General features: G+C 38.9%; 1 protein-coding gene across 1 annotated transcript in view; it reads left to right on the top strand.

Annotated features, from left to right (window-relative positions):
• The window catches only part of MLLT3 (MLLT3 super elongation complex subunit), a 138,322-nt gene that overhangs the window by 104,489 nt on the left and 16,579 nt on the right, over positions 1–17,254 (top strand). The window contains exon 7 of the mRNA XM_059833848.1: positions 15,352–15,430. Within this exon, the coding sequence (XP_059689831.1) occupies positions 15,352–15,430 (79 nt within the window). The remainder of the gene's footprint in view (positions 1–15,351; positions 15,431–17,254) is intronic.

Below are 17,254 nucleotides of genomic sequence, written 5' to 3'. Positions count from 1 at the left end.
ACGTTTATGACATAGTGCAAACCTAATACTGTATGAATTGTTGTAATAAAATTATGAATAACTTTGCTAAGAACTTTGTGAGGACAATATTTTCTTCACTCCAGGGAGTAAGAGGTGTTCTCATTCCCAAACACACATGTCCCAAAATGGTGACTGTCTCCCTTCTTGGTATTAGCTCATATGCACAACTATGCATATCAAAGATGATAAAATTGTAATAAAAGGTGTAGAGCTGTCTGTAACTGGTCTTGTAGCTAAGGTTATATTACTTCACCTAGAATTATTTTAGTTGAGCTTTTATATTTTACAGAGAGTTCAGTTTGTCAGTAGGTGCACAAAACCAAGTATTTGTGTCTGCATTTCTTTAAAGAAAAAAAAAAGTCAGGGGGATGGTAGAGATCTTTATTTTAGAGGTTTTGGAGGAGTCTTCCATTGGCAAATGTTCATTGCTTCTGAATTTTGCCCATTAACTGGTTTTGGGTTTTTTTTAATAATATTTGAGAAGCAAGTAGAAGTGGGACATCAGCAAACAGTGCTGGCATTTTCTCTGGAAATTTGTCCAACAAGCCATGTAGTAGAAGTTCAGATGAACTCGTATTGCTTTTATCAAATGTATTGACCAGAAGCTAGAACTTGCTGCAAAAGTAATTTTGTTCCTACTGCTGGTCACACCGAAGACTGTTTCCAGACCTAGGGTTAGTCCATGATCAGTTCTCAATTGTGAAGGCTCGGTTCGGGTTTTTAAATTAAGGATGGCGTTCTGAGAAGTCCTCATGGTAATGGAAGCTGACAAGCATCATTAGAGAGATGCTCTTTCACTGGGTAGGTGCTACAGGAAGGCAATGCTGCTGCTCCCCTAATTTCTTCAGATGCAGCCCCTGTTCAGTGAATTGAGGTGGGATGTATCCTTTCAATTAATGGGCTTTAATTTCAGACAGAAAAGCAGGGTGTGCTCAACCCTTCTCAATATTGGCATCTGTTCTACCTAGTTCTGGGCATTCCAACTGGAAATAATGGCCTTCGCCTTCACGAAGTAGAGGATGTAGAGGTTAAGTGCCTTCCGAGAGAGGTATGTTCTTTTTCATGTGGTAGAGCATGTCTGCCAATGGCTAATCCACCCTCCTAGCTGTCCCTTAAAATTCAGGTTTAAGAACACAGCAAGGTTAGCATACTGTTGCCTCGGGGGCATTTCAGAAAGCCAGCCACTGTTCTCTGATGCCCTGCAGTCAATCCCTGTTTGGAGCTCCAAATACCTTTATAAAATTGCAGTGGGAATAAAGCGAAACACATCCTTCCTTTGTGATAAACTTTCTGCCCTTGTTTAATAGACTTTCTGTGCATGACTTAAAGAATAAGACCATGGATGGTCTATTTGGCATATGCTGTAGTGTGCTGCATTGATGTATTTATTTTAGCTCTGTTTTTCTGTTGACTTTGAGCTGTTGGCAAGTGAAACGTGTGTCTCCATTTCTCTTCACACTGCTTTGAGTATCACTTTTCAAATACATCCATGATGAGTCCAAGTGTGTTGGACTTCAGTGTTAGTGATAGACTTGGTGTTCAAAACAGTGTGGTCTTTTTTAAGTCATTTGAGCTAGCAAAGCTATTCAGGAGCAACGTGTAGTATATTCAGTTAGAAATTACACATAAAGGCTGAGGAATTATTTTACTGGCTTTGGTATGGAGCGTGTAAAGTAGGGTGTGGAGTGAAAGCATGCCAGATTTATGGTTTCATCGAGGCTTAGGAATATTAGCACAGTCCACTTGAAAACTCCAAAGATTTTGCTTTTAAATTCAGTGTCAGGATGTTTTAGTTAAGGGAAACTCCAGCTGTTTGCTTCCTATGTGTGACAGTGCAGGAACATTTTAAAAAAAAAAAAAAAGGACTTGACCTTCTTGATTTTGCTGCCTGTCTGATCATGAAGTATGATGATGTTCTCATAACATTTGTCTGACCTGCGAAGTGGTGTGTGAGATGGGGAAATACAGTTTCGGATCTGAGTGAGGCATTTTCCATGGCTGGAGCTGCCCCTTCTGAGCTGTGGAGCCATTGCAGAAGGCATGCTCTGATACTACTTATTTGATTATTACTCGTTTTGCTGTGCTGGGTAGGGAGGAAAAAAAGGTGCATAGCTTTAAGTGAAGCTTCTGCAGCAGAAAGACACAAAGGAGATCAGGCAGATCATACATACATGTTTAGGTGTTAACAAATGTTCTTAGTGTATCTCCAGTTGCAGTGATCTAAATAAAAACTCTTAAATGTGCATGAAAGTGCTTTGGTGGACTTTTTTTAGATAATGCATGTGGCTCTGTTGGATGAATTTCTGCTCCTGGTGTGATTATGTTACACGTGATGTGTACTGTTTTTTCCCTTCCTGCCTGTATATGTCCCTGTAATTGTAGCATTGCCATTAGTAATAGTAGCAGCCTTCTGGCATGTTTGTATGGAAATACAAACTGAGCAGAAATGCAGGCTAGCAAATTGTGACAGCTCGGGAGTCAGGAGTTTCAGTTATTAAAAGCAGAGTACTTCAGCGGGTCTTTTGCCTTTGGAAAAAATGCCAGCTTCTTCTTAGGAAGTCCATTACAGAACAATGAAAATATAGTAATGATCACATGGAGTATGGGTTTGTACTTAATTAACTGCTTGTGTATCTTAAAGCAGTCTTACAGTGACAACATGAGTACCTTTTTAAAGTAATCCACAAAATGCCACTTTGGATCTGGCACATGATCTATTAGTTTGACTGTTACAAAAGTGAAAGAATATTTTGAAAACACCCATGGTCTTGTAAAATGTCAAGGCCCTCATTAGCTGAAAAAATCCTGCTTTCTGCCATGGCTGGGAGCCAAAGTAAGATCCCTTTCAGATAATATTTAAAGTTAGACATAACAGTAGTGAAACAGAGCTCCATGTGGAATTTTCATGTAGTTACCCAGGGAAAAAACAAGATAGGTTTTAATTTTTTTGTGAAACTGTGACTCTGTTAAGATCTCTTGTGATGCAGAAGAGGGTTGATACTGATGTCCTTCATTGCAGGCTGGGCACAGTGGGTTTGCAACCTGTTTTATTCTTAGAATCTTTACTTCTTGCTTAATATCTTAATGCATTGTTTCCGCATTTGATTACTTTTAGTCCAGATGTGAATGCTGCTCTTAAAACCCTGCCAGCCACTCTTGCGGGATTGTTTGCCCATAGTACTTCTGTGTCGAGGAGGTAATTCAGTCATCACAAACAGGTGGGTGTTAGCAGGTCATGTAAATACTGTACAGTCCAAGGTGTTTCCTTCCAGATATGTGCGCAGAGAGACGTAGTGGCCTAAGATAATCAGACCTCCTTAGAGAAATGGTAGTAGGCACAAGTATGCTCTATGGCCATCAGCATCAACTGTAGTATGGCACCATTCAGCTGCTATACTAAGCCTATTTTTAGTAGCTGTTCCTATGAAGGGAAAAATGCTTTGGCTTCACTGGCAAAAGCTTAGGTGCATATTAAGCTGCTCTGTATGTGGTGAGATGAAGCATTGCTGAATGAGGAAGCAGCAAGATCAACAGGTAGTGATTCCTCCGTAACAGCAAGCTCAGATGTTAAACTGAGATACTTCCGTTACCATGGTGCATTGGGAAGTCACTGGCTTGCAAAAATATTAAGGATTTAGAAATGAAATGGTGGAGACAATATGTAGATATGGTTAAATGTCCAGGTTGCAAATGTAATCTTGTGAGAGTCAGGAAATTTTGCGTTCTTGAGGCAAAATCATGGGTATTGAGTTGGTTTTTCCAGTTTTAGGCAATGTCCTATTTTGACCACAGAGATAACATATGTTATTAGGCTACTAGTTCAGGCTTCAGTATTTTACTTTATTCACAAGTGTTGGCTACATCTGTTTCAGTGGGGACTACTCATGCGAATTAACTCAATCATTTGTATAAATGTATTTTTGGATTGGGGCCTTATTTTCTGTATTTCAACCCTGAAAAATTCTGTTCATCTGGTAGCCTGTGAATAGTAAGGATTTTTAGCTGGATATGTCCAGTGCCAATATTTTCATAATATTCTTTGGTTTGTGGCAAAAAAAGACTTTGTGCTTGGTCCAATAAAGTCATGACAGTTTCATGAGGCTGAGGGGATTGCAGTCAAAATGCTAAGGAAAGGATATTTTACTTTAATCATGATCAGGTGACATTTTGAAATAGATTTCATTGCTTTGAAGTTGCTTTATCTACTTATATACATTATGTTGTGATCCAGAGAAATTACTCCATATAATTAAAATGAAATCCAACACGTTAGTTATCAGCTGAAAGAGTTTAACTATGTCTACAATAGTTAGATCTATTCAAGGCTTTTATGCCCTTTTATTTTTTTATGTGGAACCATCAAGTTTACAGTTGTTTTCTTTGGCAAAAATGGCATGTTTTACTCATGTGCTTTTGAAGGTTTGCTGCCAAACACCCCATGAAATTCATTAGATAATTTTCATAACACTTCCCATTCAGAAGCTTGTAATCTAGTGATGACTGATGTGAATTCTGCAGGACATACCATAAATGCACAATTTAATTTTTACATTTTAAAGACTGAGTAATCCCCCAAAGTTTCAATTTTATGAAGGCAGGATAAAGGCTTCCTGAACTCACTACTGCTGTGAGTGTGTCATGTATCATGCCTGTGTAGAATTAATCACAATTCATTGGCTGCTGATGAGGGGCTGCCATTCAACTCTCCAGGCTCTGAAGCCCTGGGGTTGTGCTGGGTGTTGGCACTTAATGCCACACTGCGGGGGAATGCTGGAGGGCCCTTTCGGAATGGGCAAAGGATGCTCCTGATGAACATCATGTGCCTGCACGGAACTCGAGCGTGATAGTGCCTGTGTGTCACTGTTCTTCCACTATTGACATGTGCATGTAACCCTGGGGTGGAATAAGTGAAAGCAGATGTAATCCAGTGGTGCTCTTCCTTGCCCTCTGTGTGTGTGTGTGTGTTTGCCTGTTCCCTCACGACAGCGGTGTCTACTCCTTCACTGCAAAGTCAAGGCATGTCAGGCAGCAGTTACTGTTTAGGAAAGGCCTCATGCCTGCAAGTAATTGTAACAATAATTCAGGTGTTCACTGAAGGTGGTCCTACACCACCACACCAGCAATAGAAAAACTGTCATTCACTTAAACTTTAAGAAGTGTTGATATGAATTTGGTTTAACTCACTGTGTAATCATTCAGTAGTGCTGTCTCTCTTGGCTTAGTCAATGCCTTAGTACAGCTGATGTTTTTGTTAGAAAAAGATGTTGCAAAATGAATTTTCTTCACACTTTTTCCTACAAACAAAAAGCTTTGAGTAAAACATTCAGCTCTGTTGGTAGTAATTCTTATAAAATCTAACATTTTCTATTAAAAGTCTCTAAGCAGGCTTGCATCTTCCGTTGAAAATAGAAATCCTTATCTGCTCAGCTGAAATGTGTAGTTTGTACTTCCTCTGGCCTTGAGTATGTTAGTGGGATTTCTAATGCTCCTCTCCGAGCAGCAATATCTCACGCCATTTGGGGCTGAAAACAAGTAGATGCATATAGCTTCAGAGATCAGACTTCTTTGTTGTAAGACTGTGTGGCTATGAAGGGACAAAGAAATTTCCTAATTAATGCTGACTTTATCCCATTGAAAATGATAGTCCTTGCACACGTGTAGCACAGCAAGACAGGGCTGCATGATTCTAGGACATGTATGTAGGGTTTTTCAAATAATCTTGAGACGTGTTACCTGTTCTTGTTGTGGATGTCCTAACCTCCATGAAGGAATTGCATACAGTGTACTAACTGTGCTGCAAACCACCTGGCAAAAGTCAAGGAAATTATGTTCTGTGTTGTAGGAATTAATGTTTCAGACAGCAGAGTTAGAAGATAAGGATAAATGGAGCTATTTGCACTTACCTGAATCTGTTTCAATATCCACAAGACTTGTATCATCACCTTAGAGTGACAAAAGAGAAGAACGTTTAAAGGTAACTGATAATATATACCCTATCACCAGGAGAGCTGTGTTTTGTAGCTGAGGTTAACAGGCAGCTCTACTGGTGCCTGAGAGCCCCAAGGAAAGATTACTCATATATCTGGGGATAATGGATACCAAGAGCAGCACTACCTGGGTCGATGGCCTCAACATTGATTACCCTGATCAGAAAAATCACTGCAAAGTTTATGCCCTTTAATGTCATTGTTGGTGAGCAGTTGTGATTAGGACAGAAGTAAATCAAATAACTTTGCTGCTCTGTGTGAGGTCATTTTAGGTAATACTTAAATAGTGGGAGATTACATATGAGTCCAACCTGTGTGTTTTTAATGATTCAAATTATCAACCACAAAAGTATTATGTTTTAAACCATGACAAGAAAAGAGTAGATACAGGCTGTGAGGTTATTAATTTCTTTCATTGTATGAATAATCTTTTTCCATTGCCCATGCTGCTTTAATGCAGTTTAGTTAATACACAGTAACTTTATTCTATGGATGAAAAGGATGTGGTTTCAGCACAGTGCTTATTGCATTGCATCTTCCACAAGGAGAGCAAAATATCACGAGTGGGGAAGAATGGCAAACAAAGAACGATGGTCTGAATATTCTGGACAACAACAGTTCAGTTGCAAAGTTTCTCAGGGAAAGTATTTCGGTTTCTCAGGTTCAAGGCAGGGAAAGACATGTTCAAGGCAAAAGGAAATAGCCACTCTTGGTGCTCTTGGTGACCTACATTTGCTTTGGCAGAGGACCATTAAGAGTAAATTTTTTGCGAGTTAAATGTTACAATTTTTGCTAAAGAAAATGGTTTGTAGATGTGATGATTCAACTTGATTTATTAGTGCCATAGGTAGCCTTTTTGATCGTTTGAACACTGTAAAACTCAAGATTGAGCAGGGTTGTAGCACATGAGATCTTAATTTAGCCAATATTTTAAATAATAGTAATAATAATTAGCCACTACTTTTCATAACTTCAGTTACCTGTATCAATTATGTTACAAATATATTACACTACGTTATAAAGGTTTGAGTGAAATGTAGTTTAAATATAAACAAGTATTAGATATTCTTATTTTTAAAGAGGTTGTTTTTATCTTGTGTTAGTAACTTACTACACCTTATGAAACAGCTGCAAAACTCTTTCTACCAATACAAAGCGGAGATCACACTACCAAAAAACTATTTTAAGTCTCCACAGCAGGGACAAGGAGCTTTAAATTAGTATTATTTTTTGTAGTAATCAGTAAAAGTACATGTGTAGGCAAAGTTACAGCACACAGATGTGTCAGCCATAAATGGTAAAATCCAGTAAGATGACAGCAGTCTGTTCTGTGTTTTTTTCTCGGAGAATTGGCATTATATAGTTCTCTGTGTGTGTAATATGCATGATCTTTTGTGAAAACTACTAGACAAATACATGATAGTGTTAGCATAGAGCAACTACTTAGGAACCACACTGACAGATGCCTCAGAAATATCTATAGAGAAATGTGTGTAGAGCATACTGTTGCCAACCATGACATCTAAAAATCATTGTTCAGTCTACAGTATCACAAGATTGGCTAAAAATTATGAAACTTTGAAAAAATAGTTTGAGGGGCTTTGTTTTGTTTTAGGGACTTAAGAATTTTTTAGTGTACAACATAGTTTTTTTATTTTTCACTCTACAGCTTTTCACTGAAACTGGAATGTACAGAAATGAAAGCTGAGATTTTTCACATAATCATTTAAATCCCAGGAGTTAAGTTTGAGAAAAAAGTAAATATAATGAGGCTTGCTGTAAAACTGACAAGGCCAACAAAGATAGCATGGAAGAGCTGCACCAGATCTCTCTATGGTGAAATTTTGGACAATTTTTTTTTATTTTCTGGGACATGGGTTCAAGAGCCAGCAGTCTGCAATAGCAAAGACAGTGCATAGGGACTCTGCGGCAGCACTTCAGAAGAAAAGCTGTTGTTTTTCATATATTTAGGTCTGTATTTACTTGATGTGCATGACCTTGACAAGACTTCTGCATAGTAAAGGTTTAGTGTAGGGTCATGCTGGGAGCACTTTACAGAGTTTGAGCTACATAAGAGAGAGGAACTATGGTGAATTTGCAGTCTGTAAGTACCTGCTGAGAAGACCAGATCTCTAATGGTGTGGAAATGTATTGTAGTGCAGAATAACATCCATAGAAGAAGTTTTACATGTAGTGAGATAATTCTTCAGCTGCTTCTTTTGTTAATATGAGTGCATGAATTCCTAATGTCAGGACCTTGGATCTGGCAGAATTTAGGTGAACAACCTTCTTACTGTAGCAAAAGTGAGAGCAAACTGTTCAGTTTCCCAAACAGTGAACTGGGACTGCATCAACATCTGCCCTTCTCAGTGCTGGTACATAAAATAGGGCACGGGAGAGAAAATAGGGCAAGAGAAGAGAATCAGGAAGTGTTGGCTTCTGATACAGCAGCTGTCAGGGCTGGCCCGAACAGCTACCACCTATCTTCTACCATTGCTGTTATTCCCATTAGAGCAGAAAATGTCAATTAGTTGAATGAAACTCACATTGGCTTTAATACCTAGGCTGAATTTTCTAGTTTGTATCTGGTACTAAACTTGAGGGTTAGACTTTCTTTCTAAAACACCTTTCTCTCCTCTGTTGGCTTATCAGAGCTTTTTGTGTAGAACGTGTGAAGGTTCTCAAAGAGAAAATTTTAAAATTGTAAAGTCAAACTCCCAGAAAATCAGTATGTGAGTATTGCTTGTCAGCTTAATTTAGTCTTTCCACATTTACCAGAGTACAGAATACAGACAGTCACGATTCTCTCATCACAGGGCTTTCATGCCACTGAGCTTACAAGACAAGCGATATTCTTCAAACAAGTGATTCATTATGGATATCTTCATCTTCCATCAGTGGGCCCCATTTTTGTGGGTTTTTTCCCACATAATTCAGACTTTGAATAGAATATAGAGCTGTTAAATTCCCCATGTTGTGCTGCTCGTCCTTTATTAATTCTTCACAAATATTGATGTCTTTTCACACATTTATGGAGAAATGTGGTCCAGATAAGACAGTTTTTAGTGCAAATTTTGAAAAGCCTAAGATTTTGTACAACCCTGTCTTTGCCAGCATTACCTACATATTCAGAACAGAGATTTCATCCTTGGTTGGGGTTATCTGATGAGAACTTCCATCAGTTCGCACTCTGCCTCTTTCAGCTTGTTAAGGACCTTGTTCATACTCACATGACCATGTGAGTTTAGTTTACTCATTATCTTGTAGGCATGAAATCCATGGAAACTAGTATTCAGCTGCTCTACATGAGAAATTATGATCTTCTCGCCTGTACTTCTTTGCCTGCTTTACTGTGTGTCTTCTACTCTTACTGGTAAGACTTCTCCAGCAAAAATATTCCCACAGGCAACAGCCTTCACTAGTGCTTCATCTTTCAACTGTGTTGTGCAGTGTACTGCAAAAGAATTTTTTTATCCACATGTGTTAGCTCAGTCTCCTGTGCATGAGTCTTCTCTAAGTCTTAACTAGCTTGAGTATTTCTGAGTTTTTATGTTAGCAGTGTCTCAAATTTATTTTTTATTTATAAAGCAAAGCAAAATATGTACATAAATATTGAAGGAAAAGGATTTTCTTTCAAAAGTAGATACATGTTTCAGTAGGGGGGTCTCTAAAGAAAGGCAAATCCTGCTTCATCTGGTGCAATTGTTCATATGAAACAGTTGTAATGTTTGGCTTAAGGTCTTTTCTGGATACTAATTGTTAAACGAAGGCTGTGCAGAATCACAGACTGGTTGAGGTTGGTAGGCCCCTCTGATGGTCATCTGGTCCAACTTCTCTGCTCAACCAGGGCCGCTTAGAGCTGATTGCCTACAACCATATCTAGATTTTTTTTTTAATATCTTTAAGGAGGGAGACTCCACAGCCTCCCTGGGCAACCTGTTCCCGTGCTTGGTCTCCCTCCCAGTACAGAACTGTCTCCTGACATTCGGAGGGAACCTCCCGTCTTTCCGTTTGTGCCCATTGCCACTTGTCCTGTCACTGGGCACCATTGAAAAGAGCCTGACTCTGTCCTCTTTACACTCGCCCTTCAGGTATTTATATACATTGAAAAGATCCATGAGGACCACCAGGTCCTTTTCTGCCAAGCTGCTTTCCAGCTGGGTGATGCATGGGGCCATTCTTCCCCAGGTACATGACTGCACACTTCTCCTTGTTGAACTTCATGAGGTTCCTGTTGTCGCATTTCACCAGCTTGTCAAGGTCCCTCTGTGTGGCAGAATGACCATCTGGCGTATCAGCCACTCTTCCAGTTTTGTGTAATCAGCAAACTTGCTGAGGGTACACTCTGTCCCATCATCCAGATCGTTAATTAAGATGTTAAACAGGATTGGACCCAGTATTGACCCCTGGGGTACACTGCTAGCTACTGGTCTCCAACTAAACTTTGCACCACTGATTACCACCCTCTGGGCCCAAACATTCAGCCATTTTTCAATCCACATCACTATCTGCTCATGCAGCTCATACATCAACAGCTTGTCTATGAGGATCTTAAGGGAGACAGTGTCAAAGACCTTACTGAAGTCCAGATAGACAATATCCACCGCTCTCCCCTCATCTACCAGGCCAGTCATTTCATCACAGAAGTTCATCAGGTTGGTCAATTGTGACTTCCTCTTGATGAAGCCATGCTGACTACTCCTAATTATTTTCTCATCCTTAAGTGCCTGGAAATGGTTTCCAGGATTAGCTACTCCATCACCTTCCCAGGGATAAAGGTGAGGCTGACCGGCCTGTAGTACCTCAGGTCCTCCTTCTTGAAGACAGGAGTGATACTTGCTTTCCTTTGATGTTTGGGCACTTCTTCCAGTCACCATGATCCATCGAAGATTATCGAGAGTGACCTCACAATGACATCTGCCAGCTCCGTCAGCACTCACGGGTACATCCCATCAGCCCATAGACTTGCTCAGGTAGCAGATACAGAGTCGGATTAATAAACAAATAACCTCATCTCCATCAGTGATATGGAATTTTTGTTTGAAATTACTATAAATAATTAAGGCAGCTAATTGTATCAATACCTTAGGTCACATTCTCTGCCAAATGACTGTTTCTGCCTCCTTTCAAAAATCAATAATCTGGCATTTCCTGTATAAATTTTACGTCTCCTTAATCTTAAATTACTTCTCAAAATAATGTTTTAGTTCCTTAAATGTCATAGTTATGAATAAATATTTCCATTTCTATAAGAAAATAATTAATTCCACTTCCCACTCCTTACCCCTGTTCTTCCATCTTCCCTGTGAGCTTGCAATCTGCAAGCTAACTTTTGTGAATAATTAAAAAGGAATAGTTTTACCCTGCCTTGCAGGTTAGTTGCTAACATAGCAGCTTGACAGGAGATGTGGTGATACAGAATTTGGGCAGGGTACAGGCAGCTCAGTTCAGGCTAATGGTATCACAGGGCCCAAACAGTGTCTTCCCTTGGCAGTGGCAGATGTGGACACTTGTTGGATGAGGTGAGGTTGTTCTGTCCTTTGAGCTACAGATGGTTTGGATTACTCTACTAAAAGCTGAGGTGGTGGTCAGTGACAGGGCACTTGAGCGGCAGTAGAAGTTTTAAGTACAGGAGTCCTGTACTTAGAAGATGAAGGCTTGTCCTGGAGGAGCATCTTCCTGCTCCCTGTGAAGCTAACTTTCGGACAAAGTGGAAATGGAATTAATACTCAGCTGTAAGCAGTTTTAAGTAGATAGACTTTTCAGTATGTATGGCACAGGGAAACATAAATCTTTAGACTATAGTGCGTAAAAATAGGAAATATGTAGACTGGCTGATATGAAATGGGATATTACTACACCACTTAAATTTTATTTCAGGAAACAATATGTAAGCTTCCTTTAAAAACAGTTCAGGGGAAGGCAAGAAAAGTCATCGTCACCCACATACAGATGTTTTCTATTTTTTAATATAAATAAGGAGCTTGAAATGATGGGGTTTATTTTTAGAAGTCACATGAATCCGGAAAACCATGAAATATTACAGAAACAGCTCTATTATATCCTGTGTCATAAGCAGGTGAGTTTGCCTGAAAATTGTTTGCAGCTCAAGAGTAAGTTGTTGTACTACTTGTAAAAACAGACAAAAGTTTGGAAGTGACAGAAGCCAAGTGATTTAGAGCTGATGAAAAAGGTAGCCTTTCAGGGAAAACTTGAGCCAAAGAGAAGTCCCATTTCTTGCTGAACAGTTTCAAAGCACAGAATCCCTCAACCAGGCCTAATAAAGAAGCCAGTGTCTCCTGTGCATCGGTGTGAGAGCACTAAAATGAAATAGACTGTCTAAGAATGCACTAATGAACCGTTTGGGCCCAAACTCTCATTAGCTTGTCTGCAGGAAGAGAAAACTAGTAAACCAGGAAAAGGACATATGAAAGAAGCTCTTTGCTGGTACTGTCTTAAAGCTTTACTGTTGAAGGACACCCTTTAGCTAGTTTCAGTCACATTTAAAAGAAGAAAAAAAATCTGGTGATTAGTAACCAGTGGATAAGAGCAGAAAGCCCAAGTGAATAAAGCCATAAATACCAAAGTCCTTGGGATAACAGCCTGTAAAACTGTCAAAAAGCATTGCTTAAGTGACAAAAGATAGCCTCTGGTAACTAGAAGCATCAGGGCTGTCGGCACTAATCCATATTCATATATGTAAGGCATATTTTTAGTTCCTTCTAAAAAGGCAAGTCTTTTTGGTTAAGATGTTCATTCTTATGTTAAAAGCAGCTGTTTCCTCTGGCTGTGCTCTCACTCCAGATTTCTCAAAGTCAAAAAAGCTAGGTCTAATTGCCAATATTTAACAATTTTAACATTCATGCTAATCTGCATTTCTTGGAATAAATTTTCAGACAGGGCCATTTAAGGAAATAACGTAAGTTGTTTCAAGAGGCATTAAGAACCTTTTTTAAAAGAGTATGGATGATCGTTTGCATTTCACTGGGACTTTCTGTGGTTTGGCTTCTCAAAGTTATCTTGCTAAAGCAGAGCAAAATTTTTACCAGGAAGTTGTTATAACAACTTTATTTATATCCATTCCTTCTTGTGATCCTGTCTCAGTTAATGCTGGGAGAAAATTTTGACAGGGAAGAATTTCACTGGTGTTTGCATGCGGTATAATATGAATGAGACCAGGCCTTTTCCCTTTTTTCATTTCCAGTAAACTGGTTCAAAAAGTAAGTAGTGAAGTTTTAACAGTGACAAATATCTTCACACCTGTGTGACTTTTTTCCTACAGTTTTAGCACCTCTTCAAGTATTTTAAACTGACTATGATAGCCTTTTAGTGTTTGTTACTTTTTTAAGGAATGGATTTTGCATAAGTTAAAGTTCATGTTGAAATTAATAAAGGAAAAATACAGTTAATGGAGATCTGCAGAAACCAGCTGTTACCTAGTATTTTTCTTGCAAAAAGCAGAAAGTGACAGATAAACCAGATGTTTAAGGGTAACCTGAAGCTGGAAGACTGAAATTAGTTTCCAGAATGGTAATGTCTTTAAAGGTTGCATTGACTCTTGTTCTTCATCAGTGCAGTCTGTTTCATGTTATAATTATTTTACAGCTAAAAACCTTGTATGGTTTTGCAGAAGTTCAGGCAGTTAAAAAAAAAAAAGTTCTTTCAGAATTACTTGATTTTTGGAGGAGCGTCAAGTGATGCTGCAGTGTCTTCCAAAAAGGTCTGATGCTGTGGACCACGTAAGAATCTCTCTCGGTACTCAGAAATGGGTTGCGTTGTTGGTTGGGTTGGGTTGCCTTGCACAGGGTTGATTCACCTGCATACAAGCTGTGTATACCCATACCGTCAGGTCCAGAGTTTGTATTTTGACTTGAGTGTATGTGAGAACTGGAGCTGGTGTTGATTTGAGGAGAGCAGATGTTAACAGTGTTTTTCTCAAGCATTCTATTGTCCAAATAGGCATCTCTCATTGTGAGAAAAGGCAGTAAAAGGCCATAAATCTGCCTGCTCATTATGAAATGCAACAATAGATTGATTTATGGAGAAAAAGCAACTGTTAGGCTTAGGTAACCTGTGTGGGTGAAAACGGAGTTTTTCAGTGACTGGATATTACTGCTGTTATTTTTGAGAGCAATTTAGTTCGAACTTAATGACAACGGATATTGTACAGGCAAGGAGAGTCAGAAAACTTTTGATAGCCTGGATAACATGTCACGATAACACAGTTGTATAAAATTTAAAGTGTAAGCACGTTTTCTTTTTGATCGTAGATTTTTAGATTGTTACTTCCTAACCTGATTTTCACCATTCCTTCTGTATGGGCACTTCTTTCTTGTTTTATGTTCTCTGTTAGCATCCCCTGTGCCCACATACCGGATTTGTTCTTTGTCTCATGTACACAGATAAGTGTGCAAGTGCATACTGACACCCATACACTTCAAGTCACTGAGCCTAAGAAACAGCAAAAAAGTATATGGAGACATGTAACATAGCAGCAGGAAGCAAGACTTGTCAGTATAACCCGCATAAGCCATAATGACTATGAGAAAAAATATACAGAATTTTTAGATGAAGTAGTAGGCCTTTCTCAGTAATTTTATAGAATTTTAGAGAGAAATTTATACATTTTAAACAGTAGTGGAAAAACAATGTATAGAACTGTTTGTTAAATAACGTAAACTGATTTTAACTAGATTTTTAAAACAGAATTGTTCTCTTTTGTAATGTGTGGGTTCCAGATAATTTCCATGTGTAACAAGGCAGTCTTTCTGGTTTAATCACTGTCACAATCTGTGGGGTCTTAATGCATATGGGAAGTGTGTAGCTGAGGAGAAATCCAGTAACAGCAGAAAAGTTTATTCTGAGTCCTCAGCTTAAGACTTATTCTCTAAGGAAGAAGAAAGAAAACTGACTGAGGTTTTCTGGCATTTAGTGTGGTCTGCTCAGGTCTTCCTCTGTTTTTTTTATTCTACTACATCATTACAAATTTGGAAAATGTTGCAACTACAGTATGACAAGCACACAGGAGCCTTAGGTCTATTATAAACTCATTTAGGCTCTCATGTTGTATGGCCTTTCAAACAAGGTGTTGGGAACTCCTTGTTATGACATTGGCTTTGGTAAAGAGGTAGACATGATGTAGTAGTGTGTATGAATGTTGAGTGCATAGCAATTTCCATAATGTTTGCCTCACTGACACCTAAAATAAAGATCTTCAAGTATTGTTTTGTTCCATAGTTCTTTTTTCTTGACAGCGTGCCTTAGGTAGTAACTAACAGTAAGAGTTTTAGGCAAAAATGTTTCTTACAATGTTATTTATTTTCTTTTTTTTTTTCCTTTTAAGTCTGAACAGCCCAGTCCTGCCAGTTCCAGCTCCAGTTCCAGTTCCAGTTTTACGCCTTCTCAAAACAGCAGACAACAAGGTACCAGCAAAGGAAAAGAAATGGAAAGGAACGTGTGCAATGAAGGGACCAATAAAAACAGAACTGGTGGCATCTCATTATCATTTTTCTGCTGCCTTTCACAGCCTGAACTGGCCACAGTTTTGCTTTAGAGACTTTTTCTTGGGTTGTTTTCAGATGTGGCTGTAAGGGCAAAATAAAAAGGGAGAAAATGTGTATCTGAGAAAAGGGTGTGAAGGGTATTTGTTCTGAAGCATTAAATACATGCCAGTCACTTAACAGATGCTAAACTCAAAAGAGCTTCTGTTTCTGAGGTTATCCTTTTGCAGGGTTAGATACCATGGCACCTAGCTCCATCTGAAGCCCTGCTCAGGAAGGTGTGGCTTTCCATGGGAAGCCCAAGCATGTGTGTATGTGGACCCTTTCCAAGGGCTGTGATCTTCCCATCCTATTGGAATGTTTTAGAAGCATACAGGATTTACTTTAGATACGTGTTGGGGGAAGATCATGGTTAGACTTTAAGTTGACTTTAAGTTTGCCTTTTGGTTTTCTGGCTAATAATTACGGTTTACTTGGAACTCAGTAAGGAAATGCATTTTTCTTCCCAGAGAACTTGCCAAGGCAGGTTTTCTGTAAATAAGTTGAAATTCATTCCACGTGATCTGTTAAACTACTTAGTTCCTGCTTGGCCTTTTTCCCTGGGTTTATAAGATTTTACAACTGATACATGCTTAATCAGCTTTTGTTTTGTTCTTTGGATCAGGAGCATTAAAAAAGCAGTTTTTGACTAATTAAAATTGCATTTGTTTTATCCATTTATATTCCTCAGTGGTAGACTTGATTTAAAGTTATGAAAATACATTAGTGCCTCAGGCAGACAGTTTGTTTTTAAATAGATCTACACATGATGCATATCTGTCCTACTGCCTTTCTGTGGATGACTGGTACTGATTTTCTTATGTGTTCTGGCAGCGTTACTCCAGGTCAAGGCAAACAAGAGCTGAAGTGAACTGTGGTTGATGACTGGCTTCAGGCATTTAATTTTTATCTAAGGCTAAACAGAATCCCTTCTTGCTGAAGCCCTCATGAAATCACGAAAACCTCATTAGTGGTGTGAATTCTCCATTACAAGCCAAAAGATTTGGATACCCATTCATGTATCTGTTCTGTTATGTTGGGCAAAAACCCGTTGGCTTACTGTTTTGTTCTGAGCAGACTGGATCCATCCATCTCTTCTGGGTCATATACAAGACATATCACAGACTTTCTTTTAATTTTTTGTACCTTCTCAAAAATAGATGGGAGACTTTTCCTCTGATGTGAACCACTCTGAAGTGCAAGTGGTATATATGTCTCCTTTTTCTTGCCACAGTAAATAGTGATTACTGCTTCTTTCTGTGAGTCCTAGTTAACTAAATGCTTTCATTGCCCAGGCCATGCATTTGTATATTAAAGGGGTGAAGCACCAGGCATAATGTGGCATGTTCACGCTGTATGTTGTGCTGTGGTCAGAACCCGTGCTTTTTTCCCTAACTAGAAGTTACTTGACAGGGCCATGGTTTTTTTTCCATTGCATTCAAACTCCAGTGCTCACTCAAGTGTCAGAAAACTGCAGCATGAACTTTTTTCACCTCTTTTTGCATAAGCAGTGGGCTAACCTCAGGTTCTTCAAGTTCTTCTGCCCTTGGGGCTTACTCTGATATTTCTCCATTTCCTTACCAAGAACACTTGCTGTTGGGCAGCTACTAGTTTTTGGTTTCTCCTTAACTATTCTGACCCTTTAGGAGATATCAACTTCTCAAACCCTTACAAAGGTTGTAATGGAATTTTAAATTAAGTGTTAGC

This window comes from Gavia stellata, chromosome Z, assembly GCF_030936135.1.
Source record: "Gavia stellata isolate bGavSte3 chromosome Z, bGavSte3.hap2, whole genome shotgun sequence".
In the NCBI taxonomy this organism is placed as follows: Eukaryota; Metazoa; Chordata; class Aves; order Gaviiformes; family Gaviidae; genus Gavia; species Gavia stellata.
This window is presented reverse-complemented; position numbering and strand designations above follow the sequence as displayed.